This window comes from Phyllobates terribilis, unplaced genomic scaffold, assembly GCF_046119375.1.
Source record: "Phyllobates terribilis strain yellow unplaced genomic scaffold, ASM4611937v1 Scaffold_3__8_contigs__length_932513732, whole genome shotgun sequence".
NCBI classification, from domain to species: domain Eukaryota; kingdom Metazoa; phylum Chordata; class Amphibia; order Anura; family Dendrobatidae; genus Phyllobates; species Phyllobates terribilis.
In genome coordinates this window covers 647,092,850-647,117,118 of record NW_027362763.1, presented here as the reverse complement: position 1 = coordinate 647,117,118, position 24,269 = coordinate 647,092,850, and the positions used below count along the sequence as shown (strand labels likewise).

At 53.1% G+C, this 24,269-nt stretch overlaps 1 protein-coding gene across 1 annotated transcript in view; it reads right to left on the bottom strand.

Moving 5' to 3' along the window:
- LOC141257272 (cullin-9-like) overlaps positions 1–24,269 on the bottom strand; it is a 180,132-nt gene that overhangs the window by 84,403 nt on the left and 71,460 nt on the right. Inside the window, exons 7-10 of the mRNA XM_073671639.1 lie at positions 17,315–17,492; positions 16,412–16,619; positions 16,146–16,336; positions 15,850–16,070 (exon numbers count right to left, since the gene is read on the bottom strand). Of these exons, the coding sequence (XP_073527740.1) occupies positions 15,850–16,070; positions 16,146–16,336; positions 16,412–16,619; positions 17,315–17,492 (798 nt within the window). The remainder of the gene's footprint in view (positions 1–15,849; positions 16,071–16,145; positions 16,337–16,411; positions 16,620–17,314; positions 17,493–24,269) is intronic.

The window sequence follows — 24,269 nt, the reverse complement described above, 5'->3', positions numbered from 1 at the left end:
GGAGACCCCCGGTGGCCAGTCTGAAGATCATCATGGAGACCCTCCAGTGCCACTTCCAAGAGGGAACCTTAAAGCACCAACAAAAGAGAGGACCGCCAGCGCTGACTGGGAGGAAGTAATAGGAGAACAGCGAGCCGAGTTGATTGAGGTGAAAAAGTTGATTCATTCCAGGCCAGAACCGGTATCCCTCAGACGCAGGAGTGGGCTCCAAAACAGAAGATACCCGGCTTGTGAAGCGTGCCGTTCATCAAATCAGAGTACGGTGTGTGTCCACTGTCTAAGATGAGGTGAGGAAGGACATTATGCCAAGGAATGCCAATGGTCACGGTCGTTTGGGTTAAAAGACAGGAGGTTGCCAGTGCGGGGCGACTGGTAACCGCGACACGGAGGAGGCCCCAGAAGCAAATCCAAATCTCACCAAACCCCAGAACGGCGCACGAGGTAAAACAGCTGAGTCAGTAATATCCCCAAGTGTGTTCCCGTCTACAAAAACTGCAAGGGAGACAGGGGCATCAGTTACTTAATGCCCAGTGCGGAGGTCAAACGATGTACTCCTGGGAGGAGGATTCCTCTGTCAGTAAAGATAGCCACATCAGCCTAATCGGTGAAAGGTGCTTTATACAGTGCCAGCTAGATGGACTCCTGGTAAAAGTACTGTGGGACACAGGAGCCCAAGCGAGCCTTTTAAATGAAGAATGGAGAAGGCGCTACCTGCCACATACCTGCCTTCGGTCATTAAAAGAACTCTTAGGACCAGTGGAACTCCATGGTAAAGCTGTCAACCAGACCGAAATCCCTTTCATAGGCTCGGTGGAAGTGACTTTCCAACTGAGGGCCATGAAGAACAGCAACACCATTGAGCATTTGGTACCTTTTCTCTTGACCAGTGATCAAAACGTGGCAGAGGATCCTATCCTGGGTTATAATGTAGTCAATGAGGTCATCACGAAACACAAGTCAGGAACGCTGGTGGTGGATGCAATCACCACATCGCTCGCCATACCCAATGCCATGGTGGAAAACGTGATTCATAAAGTAAAGAAACCACAGAATACAATGGACCTAAAAGAAGTCAAGGTAGGCTGGCGCCCAAACCGTAATCCCGGTAAACCAAATGGTGGGGGTGAGCTGTGGAGTCCGGGTAGAACCGGGAAGAAAAGTTCAGAAAAGACTGTTCGTGCCAAAAGACTCCTCAGAACTTCCAGAAGGCCTAGTTCAAGGTGAGACTGTGCTTATGACTCCTACTGGTTGGTTTGCTCGAGTGACAGTACCGGTGATGAATACTACGAGACATGAAATTAGACTGGATCCAAAGACTGTGTTAGGTCACATTGAAACCATTAAAACGGTATATCCAGCCAGTGTGAGACCCGCCAAGGGGTCTACAGTGAATTCAGTCTCCCCACCAATGAACAGGAGATGCCCAGGGGAAGAAATTGCACGACCCACCTCGGAGTCCTGGTATCCCCCAGTATCCCTGGAACACTTGTGTGCTGAAGATCGAGCAGTAGCAAAACAGATGCTTAGAGAAGAGTGTCATGCATTCTCCAAAGATGACTCTGATATAGGCTACAGCCCGTAGTTGCAGTTGAAAATCAATTTGAAAGACACGACCCCAGTAACCAGAAGTTACATGTCTGTGCCGAAACCATTACACCGTGAAGAGAAAGAGTATTTACAAGACCTAATCAACAGACGTTGGATCCAAAAGTCGAAGTTGTCTTATTCCTCTCCTATTGTTTGTGTTAGGAAGAAGGACGGTACGTTGAGACCCTGCTGTGATTACTGGGAACTAAACCGAAAGTCAGTACCTGATCGACACCTGATACCAAAGATTCAAGATATGCTGGATAGCCTATCAGGAAGTACCTGGTTCTCTGTCCTCGATCATGGTAAATCATACCATCAAGGGTTTGTTGAAGAGTCCAGTAGACCCTTGACAGCATTCATCACACTGTGGGGATTATATGAGTGGATCCACAGACCGTTTGGGCTCAGTTCAGCTCCAGCAGAATTCCAGAGGAGCATGAAGACATGTTGAGAAGGATTGAGGGACGATATCTGCCTGCCGTATTTGGATGACAATGTGGTACTCAGCAAAACCTTCCGGGAGCATGTTGAACACGTGAGGACCGTATTACAGCGGTATTAACAACATGGAGTTAAGTTGACCCCAAAGAAGTGTGAACTGTTCAAAAGGCAAGTCCGATTTCTAGGGAATATTGTGTCCGGAGAAGGATATACCATGGACCCAGCAGAAATCGCTCTGGTACTGGCCTTAAAAGACAAGCGGCCCTCTACTGTCAGGGAGTTGAGGCAGATATTAGGATTCCTCTCCTGCTACCGTACTTACGTTCGGTACTTCTCCAAGATTGCCGCCCCACTATACCTCCTCTTGGGGGACGACAGAATCAACAACACCCACAGAGAAATAGAAGAACGCGGGTAGGACCGGGCTTAAAAGAAACAAAACCGTTTCATCCCAACAGCCCATTTTCTGGACAGCAGACCACCAGGAGGTATTGGAAGAACTAGTAGACTACCTAGTAAAACCACCCATCTTGGGATATCCTGATTTCAACTTACCATTTGTTCTTCATTGTGACTAGTGTTGAGCGAGTATGTTCTATTAACCCTTTCACCGAGTATGCTCGGGCCGAGCTCCGAGTATTTAGAGCTGCTCGGTGGTATGGTTGAATCGCTCCCGTGTGCATGATTTGCAACTGTTTGACAGCTTTATTACATGTGAGGAATGTCTATTTCTTACACATTCCTCACATGTAATAAAACTGTCAAACAATTGCAAATCATGCACACGGGAGCGATTTAACCTCATCACCGAGCAGCTATAAATTCTCGGAGCTCGGCTCGAGCATACTCGGACAGAACATACTCGCTCAACCCTAATTGTGACGCCTCTCAAGTTGGACTGGGAGTTGCCCTGTATCAGCATCAAGGTGGAAAATTGAGAGTCATCGGTAACGGGTCTAGAACGTTAACAGACGCCGAGAAGAATTACCATCTACATTCCGGAAAATTGGAGTTTCTGGCATTGAAATGGGCTATCTGTGAACGATTTAGAGATTATCTCTACTGCAGCAAAGAGTTTGAGGTATACACCAACAACAACCCTTTGACTTATGTCCTTACTAAAGCCAAACTGAATGCAACGGATCAGAGAGGGGTCGCTGAACTAGCTGACTTCAATTTCAGCATCAAGTACAGGCCAGGAAAATGTAATGCGGATGCTGATAGATTGTTGAGAATGCCACTAGAGCCTGAGAAGTTCATGCAAGAATGCTCGGAGGAAGTCAGTATGGAATCAATTGAGAGCACTACCCAAGCAGTGCAAGCTTATCAAGAGAAAGACACACCATTGTGGTGTCCATTGACAGTGGAAACCACCATAAAAGCGAGAGAACAAGATCACTCCCTGTCTATTCAACAACTCCCAAAAGGGAAAATCCGTAGAGCACAATGAGAAGATCACATAATTGGTAGAATACTACTTTATGTGGACCAAAATTGGTTTCCAAGTAAATGGGAGAGAGACAATGAGTCACCAGCAGTATCTGTGTTAGTTAAAGAATGGACGAAGCTCTACCTCAGTTAAGATGGTATCCTGTATCGTAAAGGAGGACAAAACCAGCAGTTGGTACTACCCAGAGTATTCCAAAGGTTGGTCTTCAAAGAACTCCATGAAAACATGGGACACCTGGGAGTGGAAATGACAACAAACTTGATCTGTGAACGTTTCTTCTGGCCGTACATGCAGAGAGATATTGAGAGGTACATGACCAGGGAGTTTGTGTGTCTGAAAGATAAACGTCCAAACACATCAACCCGGGCACTTATGGGCAACATCCAAGCTAGGTTTTCATTTGAGATGGTCTCAATAGACTTTTTACATTTTGAGACATGCAAGGGTGGTTACGAATACATCTTGATGGTGATGGACCATTTTACTTGATTTACTCAAGCATATGCCACCACCAATAAAACGGGTCGAACAGCGGCAGAGAAGATCTTCAATGATTTTGCTTTGAGGTTTGGGTTCCCTACGAAGTTACACCACGACCAAGGAAGAGAATTTGAGAACCAGCTCTTTGCCAAGCTAGGAAAGTACTGTAGAATTCAGAGATCCCACACAACGCTCTATCACCCACAGGGCAATGGACAAGTGGAACGTTTTAACAGGACATTATTGTCGATGTTGAGCACTTTAACAGCTGATGAGAAGAAAGACTGGAAGAGTTCTCTGTCAAAAGTGGTACATGCCTATAACTGTATAAAGAGCGATGCAACGGGTTACTCACCCTTCTTCCTATTGCATGGACGATCGCCAAGACTGACAATTGACATCATGTTCGATACTCCGGTGTCAGAGACTTACAGAACGTATCCGGAGTACGTTCGGAAATGGAAGGAACGGATTGCAGAGGCATACAACATAGCGTCCAAAGTGGTTACGTAAGGACAGAGCAAGAGTAAGGAGTACTATGATCGAAAATGTTATGGAGCAGAATTGGCACTGGGAAGCTGGGTGCTAGTCAAGAACGTATGTAAGAAAGGCAGTCCAGGAAAACTTTGTTCGTACTGGGAAGACAAGGTGTATGTGGTCGTCAGGAGGAAAGCCGATGACAGCCAAGTGTATGAAATCCGATTGGAAACGGGAGACAAGAAAACCAGAATAGTTCATCGGAATTTACTACTACCCTGTGATTATCTCCCACCACAACAAGACTTCCCAGAAGTAGACCGACATCGTCTGAGATCGACTAAGGGACCACCAGAGACTGAAGCTCCGGAGGTGGATAGTGACCTTGAAAGTTCAGATGAAGAAGAGCACACTGTTGTATTTCTCGGACCGGCAAGGAGAGGGATATAATGTACCATCCTCAGGAGAGTGAACTAAGTCTCCAGACCGTGTGGAAACAAGCGATTCAGGAGAAGTACACGAACTTACAGAGGCAACTCCAAGAGCATCTGAGGAAGCACGGGAAATGTGTGCAGCACAAGAAACTCCTGTGACCAGGAGGATGTTGACTCGAGAAGTGAGGAAGCCCGTGATGTTGACGTATGAGACACTTGGTGAACTGAGGCAAGTGCCAAGGTCTGTCGACTGGAAACAAGTATTTCTGCCTACGGACCGGTAAGTCCACTGGAGTGGTATTCACCACCGAGAGGTTGTATGGAAGATGTTGCCTGGTGGAAAGACTTGTTTTCATGCTTTGATTTTCCTTAAAAGACTTTGAAGAAACAAATAACTGTTAAGGCCTAGTGAGAGAGAGCTGGCTGAAGACGTACGAAAAGCTCCAGCTGAAGAGACGCTGATTTTATTTCATTGTGTTAATTTTTTATTTCTTACAGGCGTCCTACAAGAAAAAGGTCGTAAGAATAGGTTGTTATCAATGTTTATGAACGTTATACCAATTTGACAATGCCAATTTATATATAAAGTTATTTAACTTTCACCACTCAGAATTGGTCAGATTGACCAATTAAGACGAATGTCGAGGACGACATTCAAAAAGGAGGGAAGTAGTGCTGTTACTTCAAAAGCATTCAGCAACTATTAGAAGTAACACAAGCACAGGAGACAGGAAGTGTTGTGCTCCAGAAGCATCCAGCAATTAGAGGGGTTAACACAGTCACAGGAGACAGGGAGTGTTTTAGAAGAGCCCCAGGGGGATTGTGGGGAAGTTGCTTACTGTCTGACGGGAGCCGAAGAGAAAGGTGGTGTGTGATCTGTATCTCACAGAAGGCAAGGGAACAGAATTCAGGTCAGGAGGGAAGCTAAACACGGGTCAGATAGACTCCCTGAAGTAACAGTGTGGAGTATTATCAGGCAGGAAGATAAGGACTGGAAGGAATCGTGTCACAGGGATCTTCTCCCTAATGAACCCCCCCCCCCTCCATCTCCATGCAGAATAAAGAATGCTGTGTACTATTGAGTCCTTGTGAAGGAAAAGCCTGTGGTTGTGTATGCATGAAAACTGTGCTGTACTGTGCTACCAGATAATAGACTGTATACTGCTGTGCTGCAAAGGAGACTGCACTGTTATTACTGGAGCCTGTTGCTCAAAGAGACATTTGCATTGCACTGGCTGTGCCTCATTAAATGTTACTGTTCTACCGTTTATGAAGACTCTTGTCAGATGTGTCTTTTCAGGAACTGAATTCTATTGTGTGCCTGAGAGAAGCTGCAGCCTATGGTGACCCTGAGTAACAGTTCCCCCAGGATTCCAATGATTTTATGAAACCTGTCTCGCCTTATCTGAATCTAGCGGTGTGCATGTAACACTGTGTCACGTCTGTCACGTGTACTCAGTGTGAACCTGCTCTTATCCGTGAAGAGCACAGGGCGCCAATTTGGAATCGGCCAATCTTGGTGTTCAATGGCAAATGCCAATCGCCCTGCATGAACGGTGCTGGACTGTAAGCACAACACCCTCAAGAAGGTTTGCTGTGTCTATCAGCGTAGTGTCCAGAGGCTGGAGGCACTACCAGGAGACAGGCCAGTACACCAGGAGATGTGGAGGGGGCAGTAGGAGGGCAACAACCCAGCAGCAGGACCGCTACCTCCGCCTTTGTGCAATGAGGAACAGGAGGAGCACTGCCAGAGCCCTGCAAAATGACCTCCAGCAGCCACAAATGTGCATGTGTCTGCACAAACGGTTAGAAACCGACTCCATGAGGGTGGTATGACGGCACGATGTCCACAGATAGGGGTTGTGCTCACAGCCCAACACCATGCAGGACGCTTGGCATTTGCCACAGAACACCAGGATTGGCAAAGTGGCCACTGGCGCCCTGTGCTCTTCACAGATGAAAGCAGGTTCACACTGAGCATATGTGACAGACGTGACAGAGTCTGGAGATGACGTGGAGAGCGATCTGCTGCCTGCAATGTCCTTCAGCATGACCGGCTTGGCAGTGGGTCAGTAATGGTGTGGGGTGGCATTTCTTTGGAGGGCCGCACAGCCCTCCATGTGCTCGCCAGAGGTAGCCTGACTGCCATTAGGTACCGAGATGAGATCCTCAGACCCCTTGTGAGACCATATGCTGGTGCGGTTGGCCCTGGGTTCCTCCTAATGCAGGACAATGCCAGACCTCATGTGGCTGGAGTGTGTCAGCAGTTCCTTCAAGATGAAGGCATTGAAGCCATGGACTGGCCGCCCGTTCCCCAGACCTTAATCCGATTGAGCACATCTGGGACATCATGTCTCGCTCAATCCACCAACGTCACGTTGCACCACAGACTGTCCAGGATTTGGCGGATGCTTTAGTCCATGTCTGGGAGGAGATCCCACAAGAAACCATCCGCAACCTCATCAGGAGCATGCCCAGGCATTGTAGGAAGGTTATACAGGCACGTGGAGGCCACACACAATACTCAGCCTCATGAGGAGCATGCCCAGGCGTTGTAGGGAGGTCATACAGGCATGTGGAGGCCACACACAATACTCAGCGTCATCAGGAGCATGCCCAGGCGTTGTAGGGAGGTCATACAGGCACGTGGTGGCCACACACAATACTCAACCTCATCAGTAGCATGCCCAGGCGTTGTAGGGAGGTCACACAGGCACGTGGAGGCCACACACAATACTCAGCCTCATCAGGAGCATGCCCAGGCATTGTAGGGAGGTCATACAGGCACGTGGTGGCCACACACAATACTCAACCTCATCAGGAGCATGCCCAGGCGTTGTAGGGAGGTCACACAGGCACGTGGAGGCCACACACAATACTCAGCCTCATCAGGAGCATGCCCAGGCATTGTAGGGAGGTCATACAGGCACGTGGAGGCCACACACAATACTCAGCCTCATCAGGAGCATGCCCAGGCGTTGTAGGGAGGTCATACAGGCACGTGGAGGCCACAACCTCATCAGGAGCATGCCCAGGCATTGTAGGGAGGTCATACAGGCATGTGGAGGCCACAACCTCATCAGGAGCCTGCCCAGGCGTTGTAGGGAGGTCATACAGGCACGTGGAGGCCACAACCTCATCAGGAGCATGCCCAGGCGTTGTATGGAGGTCATACAGGCACGTGGAGGCCACAACCTCATCAGGAGCATGCCCAGGCGTTGTAGGGAGGTCATACAGGCACGTGGAGGCCACACACAATACTGAGCCTCATCAGGAGCATGCCAAGGCGTTGTAGGGAGGTCATACAGGCACGTGGAGGCCACACACAATACTTAGCCTCATCAGGAGCATGCCCAGGCGTTGTAGGGAGGTCATACAGGCACGTGGAGGCCACACACAATACTGAGCCTCATCAGGAGCATGCCAAGGCGTTGTAGGGAGGTCATACAGGCATGTGGAGGCCACACACAATACTCAGCCTCATCAGGAGCATGCCCAGGCGTTGTAGGGAGGTCATACAGGCACGTGGAGGCCATACACAATACTCAGCCTCATCAGGAGCATGCCCAGGCGTTGTAGGGAGGTCATACAGGCACGTGGAGGCCACACACAATACTCAGCCTCATCAGGAGCATGCCCAGGCGTTGTAGGGAGGTCATACAGGCACGTGGAGGCCACACACAATACTCAGCCTCATCAGGAGCATGCCCAGGCATTGTAGGGAGGTCATACAGGCACGTGGAGACCACACACAATACTCAGCCTCATCAGGAGCATGCCCAGGCATTGTAGGGAGGTCATACAGGCACGTGGAGACCACACACAATACTCAGCCTCATCAGGAGCATGCCCAGGCATTGTAGGGAGGTCATACAGGCACGTGGAGGCCACACACAATACTCAGCCTCATCAGGAGCATGCCCAGGCGTTGTAGGGAGGTCATACAGGCACGTGGTGGCCACACACAATACTCAACCTCATCAGGAGCATGCCCAGGCGTTGTAGGGAGGTCACACAGGCACGTGGAGGCCACACACAATACTCAGCCTCATCAGGAGCATGCCCAGGCATTGTAGGGAGGTCATACAGGCACGTGGTGGCCACACACAATACTCAACCTCATCAGGAGCATGCCCAGGCGTTGTAGGGAGGTCACACAGGCACGTGGAGGCCACACACAATACTCAGCCTCATCAGGAGCATGCCCAGGCATTGTAGGGAGGTCATACAGGCACGTGGAGGCCACACACAATACTCAGCCTCATCAGGAGCATGCCCAGGCGTTGTAGGGAGGTCATACAGGCACGTGGAGGCCACAACCTCATCAGGAGCATGCCCAGGCATTGTAGGGAGGTCATACAGGCATGTGGAGGCCACAACCTCATCAGGAGCCTGCCCAGGCGTTGTAGGGAGGTCATACAGGCACGTGGAGGCCACAACCTCATCAGGAGCATGCCCAGGCGTTGTATGGAGGTCATACAGGCACGTGGAGGCCACAACCTCATCAGGAGCATGCCCAGGCGTTGTAGGGAGGTCATACAGGCACGTGGAGGCCACACACAATACTGAGCCTCATCAGGAGCATGCCAAGGCGTTGTAGGGAGGTCATACAGGCACGTGGAGGCCACACACAATACTTAGCCTCATCAGGAGCATGCCCAGGCGTTGTAGGGAGGTCATACAGGCACGTGGAGGCCACACACAATACTGAGCCTCATCAGGAGCATGCCAAGGCGTTGTAGGGAGGTCATACAGGCATGTGGAGGCCACACACAATACTCAGCCTCATCAGGAGCATGCCCAGGCGTTGTAGGGAGGTCATACAGGCACGTGGAGGCCATACACAATACTCAGCCTCATCAGGAGCATGCCCAGGCGTTGTAGGGAGGTCATACAGGCACGTGGAGGCCACACACAATACTCAGCCTCATCAGGAGCATGCCCAGGCGTTGTAGGGAGGTCATACAGGCACGTGGAGGCCACACACAATACTCAGCCTCATCAGGAGCATGCCCAGGCATTGTAGGGAGGTCATACAGGCACGTGGAGGCCACACACAATACTCAGCCTCATCAGGAGCATGCCCAGGCGTTGTAGGGAGGTCATACAGGCACGTGGAGGCCACACACAATACTCAGCCTCATCAGGAGCATGCCCAGGCGTTGTAGGGAGGTCATACAGGCACGTGGAGGCCACACACAATACTCAGCCTCATCAGGAGCATGCCTAGGCATTGTAGGGAGGTCATACAGGCACGTGGTGGCCACACACAATACTCAACCTCATCAGGAGCATGCCCAGGCGTTGTAGGGAGGTCACACAGGCACGTGGAGGCCACACACAATACTCAGCCTCATCAGGAGCATGCCCAGGCATTGTAGGGAGGTCATACAGGCACGTGGAGGCCACACACAATACTCAGCCTCATCAGGAGCATGCCCAGGCGTTGTAGGGAGGTCATACAGGCACGTGGAGGCCACAACCTCATCAGGAGCATGCCCAGGCATTGTAGGGAGGTCATACAGGCATGTGGAGGCCACAACCTCATCAGGAGCCTGCCCAGGCGTTGTAGGGAGGTCATACAGGCACGTGGAGGCCACAACCTCATCAGGAGCATGCCCAGGCGTTGTATGGAGGTCATACAGGCACGTGGAGGCCACAACCTCATCAGGAGCATGCCCAGGCGTTGTAGGGAGGTCATACAGGCACGTGGAGGCCACACACAATACTGAGCCTCATCAGGAGCATGCCAAGGCGTTGTAGGGAGGTCATACAGGCACGTGGAGGCCACACACAATACTTAGCCTCATCAGGAGCATGCCCAGGCGTTGTAGGGAGGTCATACAGGCACGTGGAGGCCACACACAATACTGAGCCTCATCAGGAGCATGCCAAGGCGTTGTAGGGAGGTCATACAGGCATGTGGAGGCCACACACAATACTCAGCCTCATCAGGAGCATGCCCAGGCGTTGTAGGGAGGTCATACAGGCACGTGGAGGCCATACACAATACTCAGCCTCATCAGGAGCATGCCCAGGCGTTGTAGGGAGGTCATACAGGCACGTGGAGGCCACACACAATACTCAGCCTCATCAGGAGCATGCCCAGGCGTTGTAGGGAGGTCATACAGGCACGTGGAGGCCACACACAATACTCAGCCTCATCAGGAGCATGCCCAGGCGTTGTAGGGAGGTCATACAGGCACGTGGAGGCCACACACAATACTCAGCCTCATCAGGAGCATGCCCAGGCGTTGTAGGGAGGTCATACAGGCACGTGGAGGCCACACACAATACTCAGCCTCATTGTGACTTGTTTTAAGGACATTACATCACAGTTGGATCGGCCTGTAGTGGGTTTTTCCACTTTAATTTTGGGGGTGACTCCACATCCAGGCCTCCGTTGGTTAATAAATGTGATTTCCATTGATGATTTTTGGGTGATTTTGTTCTCCGCACATTCAGCTTTCTACAGAACAAAGTCTTCAATGAGAAGATTTCATCCATTCAGATCTAGGAGGGGGGATTTCAGGGGTCCCTGTATTTTATTGAGCAGTGTATATATCATATACAGGAGAAGGAGGTATTTATATATATACAGTACAGAGCAAAAGTTTGGACACAGCTTCTCATTTAAAGATTTTTCTGTATTTTCATGACTATGAAAATTGTACATTCACACCGAAGGCATCAAAACTATGAATTACCACATGTGGAATTATATACTTAACAAAAAAGTGTGAAACAACTGAAAATATGTCTTATATTCTAGGTTCTTCAAAGTAGCCACCTTTTGCTTTGATGACTGCTTTGCACACTCTTGGCATTCTCTTGATGAGCTTCAAGAGGTAGTCACCGGAAATGGTCTTCCAACAATCTTGAAGGAGTTCCCAGAGATGCTTAGCACTTGTTGGCCCTTTTGCCTTCACTCTGCGGTCCAGCTCACCCAAAACCATCGCGATTGGGTTCAGGTCTGGTGACTGGAGGCCAGGTCATCTGGCGTAGCACCCCATCACTCTCCTTCTTGGTCAAATAGCCCTTACACAGCCTGGAGGTGTGTTTGGGGTCATTGTCCTGTTGAAAAATAAATGATGGTCCAACTAAATACAAACCGGATGGGATAGCATGCCGCTGCAAGATGCTGTGGTAGCCATGCTGGTTCAGTATGCCTTCAATTTTGAATAAATCCCCAACAGTGTCACCAGCAAAGCACCCCCACACCATCACACCTCCTCCTCCATGCTTCACGGTGGGAACCAGGCATGTAGAGTCCATCCGTTCACCTTTTCTGCATCGCACAAAGACACGGTGGTTGAAACCAAAGATCTCAAATTTGAACTCATCAGACCAAAGCACAGATTTCCACTGGTCTAATGTCCATTCCTTGTGTTCGTTAGCCCAAACAAGTCTCTTCTGCTTGTTGCCTGTCCTTAGCAGTGGTTTCCTAGCAGCTATTTTACCATGAAGGTCTGCTGCACAAAGTCTCCTCTTAACAGTTGTTGTAGAGATGTGTCTGCTGCTAGAACTCTGTGTGGCATTGACCTGGTCTCTAATCTGAGCTGCTGTTAACCTGTGATTTCTGAGGCTGGTGACTCGGATAAACTTATCCTCAGAAGCAGAGGTTACTCTTGGTCTTCCTTTCCTGGGGCGGTCCTCATGTGAGCCAGTTTCTTTGTAGCGCTTGATGGTTTTTGCAACTACACTTGGGGACACTTTCAATGTTTTCCCATTTTTTTGCACTGACTGACCTTCATTTCTTAAAGTAATGATGGCCACTCGTTTTTCTTTACTTAGCTGCTTTTTTCTTGCCATAATACAAATTCTAACAGTCTATTCAGTAGGACTATCAGCTGTGTATCCACCAGACTTCTGCACAACACACCTGATGGTCCCAACCCCATTTATAAGGCAAGAAATCCCACTTATTAAATCTGACAGGGCACACCTGTGAAGTGAAAACCATTTCCGGTGACTACCTCTTGAAGCTCATCAAGAGAATGCCAAGAGTGTGCAAAGCAGTCATCAAAGCAAAAGGTGGCTACTGTGAAGAACCTAGAATATAAGACATATTTTCAGTTGTTTCACACTTTTTTGTTAAGTATATAATTCCACATGTGGTAATTCATAGTTTTGATGCCTTCAGTGTGAATGTACAATTTTCATAGTCATGAAAATACAGAAAAATCTTTAAATGAGAAGGTGTGTCCAAACTTTTGGTCTGTACTGTGTGTATATATATATATATATATATATATATATATATGTTGGGATCAACCTATCACATACCAATAAATGACATATTAGGGAAGAAAAGAAGTGTGTGAGATTAGGGATACAGGAAAAAATACTAGATATCCATTAATTAACAATCAAGCCAAAAGTAGAAATCTAAAAGTATTTAAAAAGCAGAACTGGTTATAGTATATAAAGGAGATCGAGCTAGAATGAATAATATTAAAGGAAACTAAGAAAGGTCATACTTGTCTAATGAAGGTCGACTTAATAAGCCGAAGTGAAATCCATCCAGACAGATAAAATAAGATAAACTCACAATATGGCTTTAAATACATATGCGAAGACTAACAAAGACATAACAACCTGATTGAAGGTATCCAAATAGAGAATGGGGAGGAAAAACCTGCCACGTATCGCCACTAATTGTGGCTTCATCAGGGGTGAGTGTGTCTATTACTCACAGCGCCTCGACAGTATTCCGCTATTTATTATATATGAACACTTCAGTTACAATGAGGCATTTTCACATGGACACTATTCCCAGGTGTCGCCCTACAAGGTCCCCCCGTTGGCTCGGCGGCCAGATGCAGCCTCGTGATACTCATCACCACTAGCCCCCGACTCGCAAACACTGGATCTCACTCCCATTACAAGGCTTTTCTTCAGATCCTCACACAAATACTTGTTCACCAATGCCACAAATCTATGTATGTATGAATGCAGTTTCCTGGTAACTGACCCGCCGCTCACTCCGATTCTGCTATTCCTTCTCCGCAGTGACACTCGTGTTCCTCAGAAGACTTTCTATGGGCAGCGGTCCCTCGATATTCGATTCTGCTGCTCATAGGAATTCAACCATGGTCTTAATTCTCCGGTGCATTCATGACTTAAGTCTCCTTTATGGGCTTTTCGTCTTATCAATCTTAGATGTCTGCACAATACTTATATATCCTATACTTATTTCTTTCTTCCCTTTGCTTCCATGTTATAGTTGGCTCTTACGTGTACCCCACTGTATTCACGCCCAGCAGGACATCTCTGAATATTGACCTTCCTTCTTTAAACCCGGTTACACTGATCGCTGAATGTCGTCTATTTATTTTGAAGAATAGTTCGGTATGAACTCGAAATGGGCAATAAAGCTGCTATTAAATACTAGCACAGCGTGGAAGAACGGCACAGCCAACCAGCAGCACCGCCAACCAGCAGCACGGCCAACCAGCAGCACGGCCAACCAGCAGCACGGCCAACCAGCAGCACGGCCAACCAGCAGCACGGCCAACCAGCAGCACGGCCAACCAGCAGCACGGCCAACCAGCAACACAGCCAACCAGCAGCACAGCCAACCAGCAGCACCGCCAACCAGCAGCACGGCCAACCAGCAGCACCGCCAACCAGCAGCACGGCCAACCAGCAGCACCGCCAACCAGCAGCACCGCCAACCAGCAGCACGTCCAACCAGCAGCACCGCCAACCAGCAGCACAGCCAACCAGCAGCACCGCCAACCAGCAGCACCGCCAACCAGCAGCACGGCCAACCAGCAGCACCGCCAACCAGCAGCACCGCCAACCAGCAGCACCGCCAACCAGCAGCACCGCCAACCAGCAGCACCGCAAACCAGCAGCACAGCCAACCAGCAGCACAGCCAACCAGCAGCACCGCCAACCAGCAGCACGGCCAACCAGCAGCACGGCCAACCAGCAGCACGGCCAACCAGCAGCACGGCCAACCAGCAGCACCGCCAACCAGCAGCACCGCCAACCAGCAGCACCGCCAACCAGCAGCACGGCCAACCAGCAGCACGGCCAACCAGCAGCACGGCCAACCAGCAGCACCGCCAACCAGCAGCACCGCCAACCAGCAGCACGGCCAACCAGCAGCACGGCCAACCAGCAGCACGGCCAACCAGCAGCACCGCCAACCAGCAGCACCGCCAACAAGCAGCACAGCCAACCAGCAGCACAGCCAACCAGCAGCACCGCCAACCAGCAGCACAGCCAACCAGCAGCACCGCCAACCAGCAGCACAGCCAACCAGCAGCACCGCCAACCAGCAGCACGGCCAACCAGCAGCACGGCCAACCAGCAGCACAGCCAACCAGCAGCACAGCCAACCAGCAGCACCGCCAACCAGCAACACGGCCAACCAGCAGCACCGCCAACCAGCAGCACCGCCAACCAGCAGCACGGCCAACCAGCAGCACCGCCAACCAGCAGCACCGCCAACCAGCAGCACCGCCAACCAGCAGCACCGCCAACCAGAAACATCCACCTACTCCTACTCTTCAATACATGAGCAGGAAGAGGAGGAAGAGGAAGAAAAAGAGGAGGAAGAAAGTGATGACATTGAGGAGGGAGAAGAGATGAACCAGAAGAGGAAGAAAATGCAATGAACGTTAGGGGAGCAGCAAGAGGCAACAATCAAGAGAGGAAAGTGAGATGTAGATAAAGAGATGACTATCAGGAAAAGGAAGAGATGGCCACGAAGAGCAGGAGGTGATGGAAAATCCTGAGGAAGAGGCAAAGGCAGGTGGAAGCACAGGAGGAGCAGGAGGAGGAAAAGTCATAGCAGGAGAAGCAGACACAGGCAAAGGAGCGACACCAGAGGAGGAGGCAACACATAAGCTGTGTGAGGAGTCGTGAGGAGGCGGCACGGGAGGTAAAGGCAGCGGCACAGCAGAAGGTGATGAGCAGTAGAAAGCGGCAGAGGACACAACAGGGATTCTACCGTGGCATTCAAACCTTCGGTATCGGTGCGGCTCTTCTCCTGGCGTCTCTTCAGGAGGTCACAGAGCTCCTTCTTCATGAAGATGTCCAGGCGGCTGAACATGGAGTTGCTGTCTCCAGTGATGCTCTGAAGGACGGCCGGCAGCTCACCCCTGGACAGCTGTTCGGACAGAGCTTCATGGTTCTCGGATAACATTCGGATGACAAGAAGACCATTGTAAACGGCGGTGAAGCACCTGAAAGGCAGAAGGTCACGATAAGATTGGGAGAGGCAGAGCTCAGTAGTGATGGTGTCTCTGATCTGACATTACCCCTCTTTGCCCTGCAGCGTGCAGATGGCCCCCGGGATTGCCCCCAATAGACTGGTGGAGCTCCCACTTGCGGCAGAGCCGATGCTGGAGAAGATTTCCTTCATCATCTTGGCATCTCCGGGATTCAGGTTGTAGCGGCGGGTGCTTCCTCGCAGGTCGCAGCCCCCCACACCGGTCAGCACCTTCAGGACCTGTCAGGTAAGGAGTGCAGGTTGGAGGACGGCAGCCACATATGGCTGGGGACGGAAGGTGGGACAGGTACTCACCGCCAGGCCAATGTGCTGAATGGCAAGCGAGGACTGGTGCTCCTGCATACAGCCCAGCACCGCCCGCACCCCGCCCTCTGTGGCAAACAGCACCCGCCAGTCGTACTTGGACAAGATCACATAAGTCAGCTGCAGGCAGGAGACCACCACAAGCTTCTCCTTCATCTGAGATGCCAACATCTCCACCAACACTTTCACCATCTTCTCACTGAAGACAAGAGAATGACCCCATCATCCTGGACTATGGACAGTGTGTCCCTGACTACATCGGCCCCTTCACCCCACCGACAATTTTGATTTTTGCGCTTTAGTTTTCTCCTCCTCTCCTAAGAGCCACAACGTTCATACTTTTCCAGAGCCGGGAACTTGTTTTTGTGGGACGAATTGTCGTTTTGAAAGACTCCATCCACTTTACTGTATAATCTATGGGAAAATGGGACTTAGTGGAGTTTTTTGGGATTTGTGTTTTCAGCGTTCATGATGATTCTCCGGGCGCGATTACAGGGTTAACGCCGCTGGGTGATGTTTTCTGTATCGAGAGTCGCAGCAAATCTGGTGGTTTGACTTTTTTCTCCACTATTTACTGATTATTTTTTCCTTAATCTCTTTATTTTACATTGGGAAAAGGGGGAACCCATCTTCTATTGTCCATGGCTCCCAAGGAAACCATAAGTACCCCATAAGACTGACAGCAGCAACTTGGGGCCAACTCGACTGCCACTGCTAGAAAAAGATGCCCGATGCATAACGCAGCTCCTAAAACTGAGGCCGACCTGTGCCGCACATGTATGGGAGATGCCAACAAGGGGTTAAAGCAAAAATCTAAACACTAATTAATATGTAAGTACACCCCGAACACAGCAAACATCACCTGACTTTGTCCTGAGTGTTACATGGTCTCACCTTAGCGTGGAGTCTTCTGCAGAGCTCCCGCTCTCCCCATCGCCCGGCCTCCCCGGCCTCGTGGTCTGCTCACCATCCTTCCATTCGTGGTGCGAGGCATCCAAGCGGACATGACATACAAGAGCCCGGCAGCTCTCCAGCGACCTGGTGATCTCCGCCTTCTCCTCACTGCTGGCTCCTAAAAAAAAGGGGGAAGAGACCACCAGGTTATAGCTGGGAAAGGCACTGGAGGCCGAGGAGGCACTGATGGGAAACAGGGCACTAAAGGGGGAGTAGAAGGAGGCATCAGTTGGTGAGGAGGAGGTGCCAGAGGGCAAAAAGAAGGCAACAGAGGGCATGGAGTAGACACCAGAGTGTGAGGAGGAGGCGTCAGAGGGCAGAGGCAGCGCCAGAGGGTGAAGAGGCGGCACCAGAGGGCGAAGAGGCAACACCAGAGGGCGAAGAGGCAGTACCAGAGGGCGAAGAGGCAGCACCAGAGGGCGAAGAGGCAGCACCAGAGGGCGAAGAGGCAGCACCAGAGAGCGAGGAGGCAGCACCAGAGGGCGAAGAGGCAGTACCAGAGGGCGAAGAGGCAGCACCAGAGGGCGAAGAGGCAGCACCAGAGGGCGAAGAGGCTGCACCAGAGGGCGAAGAGGCAGCACCAGAGGGCAAAGAGGCAGCACCAGAGGGCGAAGAAGCAACACCAGAGGGCGAAGAAGCAACACCAGAGGGCGAAGAGGCAACACCAGAGGGCGAAGAAGCAACACCAGAGGGCGAAGAAGCAACACCAGAGGGCGAAGAAGCAACACCAGAGGGCGAAGAGGCAACACCAGAGGGCGAAGAAGCAACACCAGAGGGCGAAGAGGCAACACCAGAGGGCGAAGAAGCAACACCAGAGGGCGAAGAAGCAACACCAGAGGGCGAAGAAGCAACACCAGAGGGCGAAGAAGCAACACCAGAGGGCGAAGAGGCAACACCAGAGGGCGAAGAGGCAACACCAGAGGGCAAAGAGGCAGCACCAGAGGGCAAAGAGGCAGCACCAGAGGGCAAAGAGGCAGCACCAGAGGGCAAAGAGGCAGCACCAGAGGGCAAAGAGACAGCACCAGAGGGCGAAGAGGCAGTACCAGAGGGCGAAGAGGCAGCACCAGAGGGCGAAGAGGCAGCACCAGAGGGCGAAGAGGCAGCACCAGAGGGCAAAGAGGCAGCACCAGAGGGCGAAGAGGCAACACCAGAGGGCGAAGAGGCAGTACCAGAGGGCGAAGAGGCAGTACCAGAGGGCGAAGAGGCAGCACCAGAGGGCGAAGAGGCAGCACCAGAGGGCGAAGAGGCAGCACCAGAGAGCGAGGAGGCAGCACCAGAGGGCGAAGAGGCAGCACCAGAGGGCGAAGAGGCAGCACCAGAGGGCGAAGAGGCAGCACCAGAGGGCGAAGAGGCAGCACCAGAGGGCGAAGAGGCTGCACCAGAGGGCGAAGAGGCAGCACCAGAGGGCGAAGAGGCAGTACCAGAGGGCAAATAGGCAGCACCAGAGGGCGAAGGAGCAACACCAGAGGGCGAAGAAGCAACACCAGAGGGCGAAGAGGCAACACCAGAGGGTGAAGAGCAGGTGTTAGAGGGTGCAGAGGCAGCACCAGAGGGCAAAGAGGCAGCACCAGAGGGCAAAGAGGCAGTACCAGAGGGCGAAGAGGCAGCACCAGAGGGCGAAGAAGCAACACCAGAGGGCGAAGAGGCAGCACCAGAGGGCGAAGAGGCAACACCAGAGGGCGAAGAGGCAGCACCAGAGGGCAAAGAGGCAACACCAGAGGGCGAAGAAGCAACACCAGAGGGAGAAGAAGCAACACCAGAGGGCGAAGAAGCAACACCAGAGGGCGAAGAAGCAACACCAGAGGGTGAACAGCAGGTGTTAGAGGGTGCAGAGGCAGCACTAGAGGGCAAAGAGGCAGCACCAGAGGGCGAAGAGGCAGCACCAGAGGGCGAAGAAGCAACACCAGAGGGCGAAGAAGCAACACCAGAGGGCGAAGTGGCAGCACCAGAGGGAGAAGAAGCAACACCAGAGGGAGAAGAAGCAACACCAGAGGGAGAAGAAGCAACACCAGAGGGCGAAGAGGCAGCACCAGAGGGCGAAGAAGCAACACCAGAGGGCGAAGTGGCAGCACCAGAGGGCGAAGAGGCAGCACCAGAGGGCGAAGAGGCAGCACCAGAGGGCGAAGAAGCAACACCAGAGGGCGAAGAAGCAACACCAGAGGGCGAAGAGGCAACACCAGAGGGCGAAGAGGCAACACCAGAGGGCGAAGAAGCAACACCAGAGGGTGAACAGCAGGTGTTAGAGGGTGCAGAGGCAGCACTAGAGGGCAAAGAGGCAGCACCAGAGGGCGAAGAGGCAGCACCAGAGGGCGAAGAAGCAACACCAGAGGGCGAAGAAGCAACACCAGAGGGCGAAGTGGCAGCACCAGAGGGAGAAGAAGCAACACCAGAGGGAGAAGAAGCAACACCAGAGGGAGAAGAAGCAACACCAGAGGGCGAAGAGGCAGCACCAGAGGGCGAAGAAGCAACACCAGAGGGCGAAGTGGCAGCACCAGAGGGCGAAGAGGCAGCACCAGAGGGCGAAGAGGCAGCACCAGAGGGCGAAGAAGCAACACCAGAGGGCGAAGAAGCAACACCAGAGGGCGAACAGGCAACACCAGAGGGCGAAGAGGCAACACCAGAGGGCGAAGAAGCAACACCAGAGGGCGAAGAGGCAACACCAGAGGGCGAAGAGGCAACACCAGAGGGCGAAGAGGCAACACCAGAGGGCGAAGAGGCGGCACCAGAGGGCGAAGAGGCAGCACCAGAGGGTGAAGAGGCAACACCAGAGGGCGAAGAGGCGGCACCAGAGGGCAAAGAGGCAGCACCAGAGGGCGAAGAGGCAGCACCAGAGGGCGAAGAGGCAGCACCAGAGGGCGAAGAGGCAGCACCAGAGGGCAAAGAGGCAGTACCAGAGGGCGAAGAGGCAGTACCAGAGGGCAAAGAGGCAGCACCAGAGGGCGAAGAGGCGGCACCAGAGGGCGAAGAGGCGGCACCAGAGGGCGAAGAGGCGGTACCAGAGGGCAAAGAGGCGGCACCAGAGGGCGAAGAGGCGGCACCAGAGGGCGAAGAGGCAGCACCAGAGGGCGAAGAGGCAGCACCAGAGGGCGAAGAGGCAGTACCAGAGGGCGAAGAGGCAGCACCAGAGGGCGAAGAGGCAGCACCAGAGGGCAAAGAGGCAGTACCAGAGGGCGAAGAGGCAGTACCAGAGGGCAAAGAGGCAGCACCAGAGGGCGAAGAGGCGGCACCAGAGGGCGAAGAGGCGGCACCAGAGGGCGAAGAGGCGGTACCAGAGGGCAAAGAGGCGGCACCAGAGGGCGAAGAGGCGGCACCAGAGGGCGAAGAGGCAGCACCAGAGGGCGAAGAGGCAGTACCAGAGGGCAAAGAGGCAGTACCAGAGGGCAAAGAGGCAGCACCAGAGGGCGAAGAGGCAGCACCAGAGGGCGAAGAGGCAGCACCAGAGGGCGAAGAGGCAGCACCAGAGGGCAAAGAGGCAGCACCAGAGGGCGAAGAGGCAACACCAGAGGGCGAAGAGGCAGCACCAGAGGGCGAAGAGGCAGCACCAGAGAGCGAGGAGGCAGCACCAGAGGGCGAAGAGGCAGCACCAGAGGGCGAAGAGGCAGCACCAGAGGGCGAAGAGGCAGCACCAGAGGGCGAAGAGGCTGCACCAGAGGGCGAAGAGGCTGCACCAGAGGGCAAAGAGGCAGCACCAGAGGGCAAATAGGCAGCACCAGAGGGCGAAGAAGCAACACCAGAGGGCGAAGAAGCAACACCAGAGGGCGAAGAGGCAACACCAGAGGGTGAAGAGCAGGTGTTAGAGGGTGCAGAGGCAGCACCAGAGGGCAAAGAGGCAGCACCAGAGGGCGAAGAAACAACACCAGAGGGCGAAGAGGCAGCACCAGAGGGCGAAGAAGCAACATCAGAGGGCGAAGAGGCAACACCAGAGGGCGAAGAGGCAGCACCAGAGGGCAAAGAGGCAACACCAGAGGGCGAAGAAGCAACACCAGAGGGCGAAGAAGCAACACCAGAGGGAGAAGAAGCAACACCAGAGGGAGAAGAAGCAACACCAGAGGGAGAAGAAGCAACACCAGAGGGCGAAGAAGCAACACCAGAGGGTGAAGAGCAGGTGTTAGAGGGTGCAGAGGCAGCACTACAGGGCAAAGAGGCAGCACCAGAGGGCGAAGAGGCAGCACCAGAGGGCGAAGAGGCAGCACCAGAGGGCGAAGAGGCAATACCAGAGGACGAAGAGGCAGTACCAGAGGGCGAAGAAGCAACACCAGAGGGCAAAGAGGAAACACAAGAGGGCAGAGAGGCACCACCAGAGGGTGAGGAGGCAGCACCAGAGAGCGAGGAGACAGAATCAGAAGGCGATGGGAAGGCCCGCTCAGAGGATGAGGAGGCAGCGCCAGAAGGTGAAGAGGCGGTGCCAGAGGGGGAGGAGGCGGCACCAGAGGGCGAGAAAGCGGCACAAGAGGGCGAGAAAGAGGCATCAGAGGGCGAGAAGGAGACACCAGACGGCAAGGAGGCAACGCTAGAGGGTGGAGAGGCAGCACCAGAGGGTGAGAAGGTGTTATCTGATGGTGAAGAGGATTCACCAGAGGGTGAGAAGGAGTCAACAGAGGGCAAAAAAAGAGGCAACAGGTGGCGAGGAGGAAGCGGCAGAGGGTAAAGAGGCAGCACCAGAGGGTAAAGAGGCAGCGCCAGAGGGCGAAGAGGCTGCAACAGAGAGCGAGGAGGCAGCACCAGAGGGTGAGAAGGAGTCAACAGAGAGCAAAAAAGAGGCAACAGGTGGCGAGGAGGAAGCGGCAGAGGGTGAAGAGGCAGTACCAGAGGGTAAAGAGGCAGCGCCAGAGTACAAAGAGGCTGCAACAGAGGGCGAATAGACAGCACCAGAGAGCGAGAAGGTAGTAGCAGAGGCCAATGGGAAGGCCCCGCTCAGAGGGTGAGGACGCAGCACCAGAGGCTGCAGAGACGGCGCCAGAGGGTGAAGAGGAGGCACTAGAAAGCGAGGAGGTGGAATCAGAAGGCAAGGAGGCGTTGTCAGAGGGTGAGGAGGCAGCACCAGAGGGCAAGGAGGCAGCACCAGAGGGCAAGGAGGCAGCACCAGAGGGCAAGGAGGCAGCACCAGAGGGCAAGGAGGCAGCACCAGAGGGCGAGGAGGCAGCACCAGAGGGCGAGGAGGCAGCACCAGAGGGCGAAGAGGCAGCACCAGAGGGCAAGGAGGCAGCACTAGATGAGGAGGTCGATTGTAAGGAGGTAAAGGGCACAGGTTGAGGAGGAAGAGACACATGAGAACTGACCTAGCTCAAGGGAATCTGCAAAAAAATTGTAACCCATGCACCAAAAAGTACAGAACAGTTATGTAGGAATATTCATAATCTGAGTCCCTGCAGCCACCACACACCGACACTACACAAGGTGCGCAGTCACCACACACCGACACTACACAAGGTGCGCAGTCACCACACACCGACACTACACGAGGTGCGCAGTCACCACACACCGACACTACACAAGGTGCGCAGTCACCACACACCGACACTACACAAGGTGCGCAGCCACCACACACCGACACTACACAAGGTGCGCAGTCACCACACACCGACACTACACAAGGAGCGCAGTCATCACACACCGACACTACACGAGGTGCGCAGTCACCACACACCGACACTACACAAGGTGCGCAGTCACCACACACCGACACTACACAAGGTGCGCAGTCACCACACACCGACACTACACAAGGTGCGCAGTCACCACACACCGACACTACACAAGGTGCGCAGCCACCACACACCGACACTACACGAGGTGCGCAGCCACCACACACCGACACTACACAAGGTGCGCAGTCACCACACACCGACACTACACGAGGTGCGCAGCCACCACACACCGACACTACACGAGGTGCGCAGTCACCACACACCGACACTACACGAGGCGCGCAGTCACCATACACCGACACTACACAAGGTGCGCAGCCACCACACACCGACACTACACGAGGCGCGCAGTCACCACACACCGACACTACACAAGGTGCGCAGTCACCACACACTGACACTACACAAGGTGCGCAGCCACCACACACCGACACTACACGAGGTGCGCAGTCACCACACACCGACACTACACAAGGTGCGCAGTCACCACACACCGACACTACACAAGGAGCGCAGCCACCACACACTGACACTACACAAGGTGCGCAGTCACCACACACTGACACTACACGAGGTGCGCAGTCACCACACACCGACACTACACGAGGTGCGCAGCCACCACACACCGACACTACACAAGGTGCGCAGCCACCACACACCGACACTACACAAGGTGCGCAGTCACCACACACCGACACTACACAAGGTGCGCAGCCACCACACACCGACACTACACAAGGTGCGCAGTCACCACACACCGACACTACACAAGGTGCGCAGTCACCACACACCGACACTACACAAGGTGCGCAGCCACCACACACCGACACTACACAAGGTGCGCAGCCACCACACACCGACACTACACAAGGTGCGCAGCCACCACACACCGACACTACACAAGGTGCGCAGCCACCACACACCGACACTACACGAGGTGCGCAGTCACCACACACCGACACTACACGAGGTGCGCAGTCACCACACACCGACACTACACGAGGTGCGCAGTCACCACACACCGACACTACACAAGGTGCGCAGTCACCACACACCGACACTACACAAGGAGCGCAGTCACCACACACCGACACTACACAAGGAGCGCAGTCACCACACACCGACACTACACAAGGAGCGCAGTCACCACACACCGACACTACACAAGGTGCGCAGTCACCACACACCGACACTACACAAGGAGCGCAGTCACCACACACCGACACTACACAAGGTGCGCAGTCACC